General features: G+C 47.4%; 1 protein-coding gene across 2 annotated transcripts in view; it reads left to right on the top strand.

The window, feature by feature from the left end:
* Positions 1 to 16: 16 nt before the first annotated feature.
* LOC130122406 (striatin-like) overlaps positions 17 to 7,623 on the top strand; it is a 44,957-nt gene continuing 37,350 nt past the window's right edge. For both annotated transcript variants that reach the window (XM_056291297.1, XM_056291296.1), the window contains exon 1: positions 17 to 598. In XM_056291297.1, the coding sequence (XP_056147272.1) occupies positions 386 to 598 (213 nt within the window). In that variant the 5' untranslated portion in view covers positions 17 to 385. The remainder of the gene's footprint in view (positions 599 to 7,623) is intronic.

Below are 7,623 nucleotides of genomic sequence, written 5' to 3'. Positions count from 1 at the left end.
TAAAGTCTGTTTAAACCTCGCTTGCGTCGTTTGGAAACGCGTTATTTGCGCGCGTAGCTCGTTTAGAGCAGGGTGCCGGGGCGGGTTCGGCAGCGGCGGATAACGCCGCCGCCTCCTCCTGTCGGGGAGCGGCGTACAAGCGAATCGAGCGCGCCTAAGCCAACACGGTGTGGGCGTGGCTAATCGCGCTGACGTCACTCAATGACAGCTAGCTGTCAGAAAAGTGAGTTCGTTCCCCGGAGCCGAGGAGACGGACGGCGGTCGATAGGGTTTTTTTTTTTTGTTTTTTTTTTGTTTTGTTTTTTTTTTTTTTGCGGTGCCCTTCCGTTGATGTACCTCAAGTCGGCCGCACAATAGACAGGCCCCTTTTCCACCGAGCCCGGCCATGGACGAGCAGGCAGGGCCCGGCGTGTTCTTCAACAACAATAACAACCCTGTTTTACCCGGCGGTGGGAAAGGACCGTCGCCCGACAGCGACGCCGGGGAGGCGGCCCGGGCGCAGTACAGTATCCCGGGGATCTTGCACTTCCTGCAGCACGAATGGGCCCGGTTCGAGGTGGAGAGGGCACAATGGGAGGTGGAGAGGGCCGAGTTACAGGTGAGAATCGAGATGGCGTACGTACGCGCCGGTTCGGCGGCGTCGGCGTTTATCCGGCGCAGCATCCCGGCTGTTAACTCGGCTCTGTTTTAATTGTTCTAGCTAGCAGCCTAGCTTGTCGGCTAATTATAGCTCACGGACTTGCCCGCCGCTGCAGCGCCCCCTTGTCCCGCCCGGAGGAACCTCTGCCCTCGCGGATCACTTCCGAGCGAGGTGACGGTCGGAACCGGCGAAGAAAGCCGCGCGCATGTGGCTTGGGTTTTTACACACAAAGTCGCTCTTTCCTCTGCACGAAAGTATACAATCGCGTGTGCGCGCGTGCGTGCGCGTGCACAAGGGAAACACCTCTCGTGGGGCGATACGCGCGCACTCTCATACTCGCGTGTTGAAATTCAGAATTGATTCTTGTTTAAAAAATAATAATAATAAAAATGCACAGACGAAGGAAGGGCAGCCATGCTTAAACCGAGAGTACGTGGAGCTCGTCCATTTTATTCGACCCGTTGCGTCACAGTTCCCGTGGAATAAGGTTTGCCACTTTTGTTTCACCTTCCAGTGATGGAGGCTATCTAGTCCCGTCCCTTCTGGCACACCCATACACCGCAACGACGCCAAGTGGTCAGCAGGCGTACGGAGGCGCCCTGGTCCCCCAGCGTGCGCTAGAGAGGAGCCCCAATAATGGCTATACGCTGACGGCCCCCCCCCCCCCTAAAAACTTGCCAGTGTGGCGTTAGTTGAACGTAATCCCAGAACACTGGTCTCCATGAAATATCAGCAGAGTCCTTTGACAGTTCCAGTGTGCTGTGGTGGGGAATAGTGACTGTTGACGTCACATGCCAGGCCCTGATCGTGGCCAGGTATTACTGAATCATTTGAACCTCTATACTAACTAGCTCTGATTCAGTCTATTCCATCTCTCTTTGCCCTTTTTTAATGTTAAGATCTTTTCAGCGACCTGTCGTGAAGTCCAACTGATGGGCGAATGCATAAAAATCAGAGGAGCGGCACTTGAAATGTGTGGACTGAGCGAAAGGTAATGCAGAATGTTTGGGGGGGTTTAATAAATTTAGGCAGCCGCATCTACTCACTGATCTAAACCAATAAACGGAACGGAGGGAGACAATAGCCTGAGCTATACTATGTCTAGATTAGTGATGTAATAGCTGATTAGTGTAGTAGGGCTTTGACTCATCAACCACATGCAGCGTTCCCTGGTGCACGACTCTGAGCTTCCTGTGTACTGTTTTGAAGCGGCAGAATTGGGGCAAAGAAGAGCGAGGCTGCTAAGTGGTTTACTGGGTTGTTCATATGTAGCGGCAGAACGGTGTGCGTTCAGTTCCTGCTCTTTGTCGTCCCTCCCACAGCTGTTCACCGACCCAAGATGTAAGGGTGCTTGATGGTGTGAATGTTTATCCCTCATTTGCAAGTTTGAAGTAGCCTAGTTTCAGCTTTTGTTTCACTCATCACAGTATTTCAACCCTTAATATTCTATACAAGATCTATCGGGGCAGATTTTCCAGGGAGAATTGCCGTATTTTGGCAAGTGCTAAGAACAGCTGTTTTTTTTTTCCTCCATACTTCATTTTTCTCCGTTTTTGTGCTAATGCTGCAGTATAGTCAAGCAAGACTCTGAAAAAGCTGGTGAAATCCTACATGGGACCATGACCTTATTCCATTCCTGCAGAAAGTAGGCGAACTGACTGCTTGCATAAAGTCTGGTTGAATTAACAGTCATTGAATGTGCCATTGTTAGGATGAATAAAGAGAAATATATTCATGTGAGAGGAATTACACGTATATGAACATTGATAAATTCACATCCATGTATTTTTTCTTCTATTTAACCTTAGTAACGCACCTATTCCATTGTGATCAAGGGTAAACAACTAGTATCGCTGCACCCAAAGTAATTAGACGTGTTTTATCTTCACCAATGAATGATATCCTCCCATATCAGGGACTGGAACATGTTTGTGGTGAGGACAGTTTCCGTAGGTACAAGAAACCATATTATACCTCATGGTCCATACATTTCAATAGAAATATGTACACTCTTTGTCCCGTGTTGTCCAGATGGAACAGCGTGGTATTAGATGGATGGCAGCAGCTCTTGAAGAAAGTTGAGATTTGGGCTTATGTCACTAATAGGAACAAAGGCCACCCCAGGGCTTTTTAAGAATGTAGTTCAGCCAGCGTGATAGGTCATGGTTAGAGCCACTCCTCTCTATTGGAGAGGCTCAGAAGTACAGTATGTCTGAGATTTGCTGTTGTGTTTGTAGTGTCTACTGCCTAAATTGCTGTCATTCCAGATTAGATTCCACTTCATTGGTCCTTGTTAAAAAAATTGATTGACTGAATCAAACCGGTGGTGAAAGTTCAACAGAGGCTCTTATCGAACTGGGCGATGTTAGTTAGCACTAAGTACTAAAATCAACATTTATTTTATGTTGAGGAATGGGTTGACCCAAAGTATGTTGCCTTTAAATCAGATTATTTCAGTGTTTCCCAACCCGGTCCTCAAGTAGGCCTACTCCCTGTCCTGCAGATTGTCCTTGTTACCCTTCATAGTTAGGCTTGCTAGTACTTACTCACCCAGTCATGTTTTAGCACTTATTTGCCAGCTTTGCCAAATCAGACACAATTAAGTGCTGCCTGTGTTTGAGTAAGTTCAACCAGGCCAACCTATGCAGGGTTACATTGAACATTTGCAGGACAGGGGGTCTTTGAGGAATGGGTTGGAAAACAGCGGATTAGTGGGCATGCAACAGCTAAGTTTATTTATTTCTAGTTAATAAAGTGCATGCTGTATGTTGCTGTAGGCGTTGAAGCTCTTATTAGCATGGATCCTCTCTGGGCCAGATTGATGAGATTGGGTCCAGTTACGCTTGTGTGGGCCAGGCAGTGATCCAGTGTGCTTTATCAGCCCTTGAGTCACGGGGAAATCCCTCCTCAATAGGAGTATCTCCTTGCTAGAAGTATCCGTCAGCAGCCATAATTTGACACCAGGGGAAGGTCAAAGGTTACCCAGGGTGTAAGGTGTCTCCATGTGGGTGCAGAGTGGAGCATGGATCGGTTGAAATTCACCGGGCAGAAGTCACCCCTGCGTTTAACGCGAGACAACATGATGCACTTTATTAAGCTGCTCCTGTCCACATTTGATAAAGATTTTGCCAGCTATAACACACTTTGGCTGTTAGTTGATATTCTTGGAAAAAAATAATCTTGTTTGTTTCATCTACCATTTACTAGCATTGTACGTTTAAGGTAACGTGTTGTGGAGCGGACCGCTAAGCTTACCCTGTTCTGGTTAGATGGCTGCTGGTATTTGGTTCAGTTTTACGAGGTGGGTAAGCCCGAGGCATATTCAGCTCAGTGGGGCAGCACTAAGAGGGAGGACCTTTAGCCACACTTTGTGTGGCATTCACAAATCCGACTGGGTGGCCCTGTTGTTCCCCCGTCAATACTACCTTTACCCCCCATGTTTGAGTTGTTTTTGCTTGCTTACTCAATGGGTGGCTCAGAGTCGGGGAGCGTAAGAGAGAGGGAGGAGAGTCCCCTTTGGAAAAAGAAAAACCTGTGTGCGGCTTGTTACGTTCCCACTCAACACTTTGACAGACGTGGCAGCTTCACTCACCACTTGAAAACACTGCCGCCCATTAATTTACTTTGGATATTATTTGTTGGATCAGCACAACGCCGCCTGTCTCATAGTTTAGTATTCATACTAGACTGAGACAAATATCCAGGGAGCGGAGCTGGTTTTGTGGCGTGGGGTGCCGTCGGCTCTTGACCGCATCCGTGGGGTCGGCTGACGTTGTCTTGGGGGGATCCCCGCGTCACCTCGTATGTTTTCCACTCTCTCCTGACGATATTTACAACTCAAAACATTAAAATTTGCTGCTCTATATTCTGTCTGTATGTATTCTACATTACCTCGCTGTGTGTGTAATGTCGGGTTATACATCGTTGTTCCGTTACTCTTGTGTACTCTGCATTCAACACCTATTGCATGTCTGTCCTGTTGCTCTTCCTGAGGTTTCTCCCATTTTGTTTTTCCTGGTAAGGATTTTCTGGTGGGGAGTTTTCCCCCATCTGAGTCGAGGGTCTAAGGACAGGGGATGTCCTGTATTGCACTGATTGTAAAGCCCTTTGGGACTGCTTTGTGAGTTTGGGTTATACAAATAAAACTTGACTATGAAGGACGGCCTATACGAAAATGAAAAAAAAAAATTACAATTAAGCCTACACATCAGTTTGTTCATTTTGCTTTTTGCAGTTGATTACACAATCTTTGTTACAATAAAAATGGGTAAAAAGCCCAAAACTTTGCTAAATGAGAATTAAACTGAGAAAACAGAGATGGGGCACACACAAAAACAGATGTCCTCATCTTAGCAGTGACGTCGCCTCATCTTGTGCCGCCTAGGGATCGCAGTAAGGAGAGTTTGAGCGATGCCCAGTTGTGCCAGTAATGAGGGTAATGGAGAGGAGCGGCGTCTACTGAAGCCTAGTCTTCTGAGCTGCGGACCTCTGTCCCTGTCACAGTCACACCACAGCCTGGCACCCCGCTGCCTCGCGGGCCTGTTGGTTCCTCTCTCCCTCCTCCATTCACACTTACAGGCTTCGTCTGTCCTCGTGGGTGTGCGGGACAGCTGTCTGGTTGTATACGCGTGTTGTGTGTCCCCCCCCCCTCCCTGATTTCACAATTAGTCTGTGGTCACCAAATTGTCAAGAGTTAGAAATTTGTGTGCTCACTTGTTCAAACTGTGTGGCTTTAGCTTTCCTCCCAGACCTGTTTACAGGGGAGTTAGTGTTTCTCTGCCTTGAAGTAATGTTTGACTTTGGTAGGCCTTCTTTTTTTTTTGGAGTTTGAGTGGTTAACTATCAGAACTGGATGCTGTGGGGGGGGGGGGGCGTAGTCAGTGCTTCTTGCAAGAAATTGTACTTTTAATCCATTTACAGTGAAAGAAAAATGACTGTGTCCTGGATCTGATGTTTAAGAAGTAATGTTGCCTGTCAGAATAATCAGTTATTGACCCCAGTGTAGTTTTTCTTTGGCCCTGTGATGGTCTGGCGGCCTGTCCAGGGTGCCTCCTTGCTTGCCGCCCATTGACTGCGGGGGTAGACTCCAGCATCCCCGCGACCCTGAGAGCAGGATAAGCGGTTTGGATAATGGACGGATGGATTTAAAAAAAAATTTTTTTAGAGTTGACTGCTCCTGCCCTAATGTTAAATATGCATTATTTAAAAACCACCCTTCCTAAATTCTCCAAACAAAAAAGTCAGAGCAGGGGACTGTTAGCATCATGCAGCTAGTTTAAATCTCGCACAGCTAGCTTAAATCTCACCAGCTCAGGGTTTTCGGTGCTGGATAATCTGGAAAAGGATCCCCTGAGAATCGATTTATTGTGTCCAGTGATGGGAAGTCAGGTCAATCTGCGAACTCTGGGGAGGACGATGGCGACCGGTGAGCAGCAACATATTTGGAAAACAACAACAGTGGCGGTGCTGCTCCCTGATCGCCATCATCTAAACCCTCCCAACAGTTCGCTGAGTGGCCCGGTACAAAATGTGTTTCTAAACTCAAACCAACAGCAGCCTTATCTGGACCAAAATCTGAGTTTATGTGATACAGGGCTGGTTGTGCGAGGCTAGTAGGCTGTTGTTGCTTGTCACTGATCACTGCTGTGGCACACACACACACTTTCACTGTGGGCTCCCGGTCTGGGAAAAATGCTAGACAGGGACAAGCTAGTGTTGCAGGACTCAATACACTTCATTAGTTAAATGGTGGGGCAGGGAGTGGGGCCAAATCAAACAGGTTTTTCCTGGTTGGGGTCCTTCTTCGCGGTGTGCTGGGAGACTTAACGGGTCGCTCTGGAAGACAGAAAGGAGAAGGGAGTGAAGACACAAGAGGGAAACAGGGTACCAAGCTGTCTTTGCTTTTCATCAGTTGCCCGTGCTCATCTTTCAGTCAGCTATCTGACTGCCATGGTCACTCTTCCCCTGATGCCTCTGTCACAAAAACCCACATCTCCTTTTTTTCAACAAGCTGTACTCCCTTTTCTCCACTCTACTTCCTTTCTTCCCAAAGTCTTGGTCTTTTTGACTTGTGTAGAGTGATTGCAGACTAGCTGCAGCTGGTGGTTAATTGGATATAGCTGTCAGCTGCTCTCTCTCCAGGCCTCCTGGAGGTAGGCTGGTAGCGTTGGGAGTTCAGGACTACTCCCAATGGCTTCCTGACACACACACACACACACACACTGTGGAGAGGTCATATGGCATCAGCTGATTCCTTGTCACTCTTATGGTGGTTTGCAGACTTTTGTCAGAAGTGTCTCTGCCCTCTTCTCTTTACTGCGTTTTACATTCACAATCTCGGGCTCATTTCATACGCCGAAGAAGGCTGCCTTCTGAGCTTCCTTCAAAGTGTTTGACCTGCATCAACTTTGATATCTTGATAGATGACAAATGGGCGCAGTCGCTAATGCTGGCTACTCACAGGTGGCATTTTGCTTGCCTGAACAACCAGTCATGGTTAGCTGCTTCTGCATCACATCAAGAATCCTTGAATGAAAGCCCAGTGCCATAATGTATTTTTTCTCCTCAAGCCATTCACATCTGTGTTTATTTAGACTTTTCCCTGATTTTTTTTTTTAAGCTTCTCCAGCGTACAGCACATCTTTACCCTCAGCATTGCCAAGCAATTATCTGCTGCTTGTGTGAGAACTACAAGTTACAGATCTGTTAACATAGTTGTGCTACAGCAGCACCTGGTAGATGCAGAGTCCCATTTGTTAAGGAAATGCTGTTGTTAAAAAAATCCAGATACGTTACAGGGAGTGCTCAGCATGTTCTGTAATATCGATGGTGCACCATGGGTTCATGAAGCCTCATCCTCAACATGGCATTCATTTGCACCTCCTGCAAAGTAACACCACAATGCCAGCTTCACGTCGATGGTGTAACAGCAAAGGGCAAGATGGAGCTCAGAAACGGGTGAGGATATGAAAAAGGGAAGAAAT

The sequence above is a fragment of the Lampris incognitus genome, chromosome 13 (assembly GCF_029633865.1).
Source record: "Lampris incognitus isolate fLamInc1 chromosome 13, fLamInc1.hap2, whole genome shotgun sequence".
In the NCBI taxonomy this organism is placed as follows: Eukaryota; Metazoa; Chordata; class Actinopteri; order Lampriformes; family Lampridae; genus Lampris; species Lampris incognitus.
Note: the sequence above shows the minus strand (reverse complement) of the source record. Positions and strands in the feature narration are given on the sequence as shown.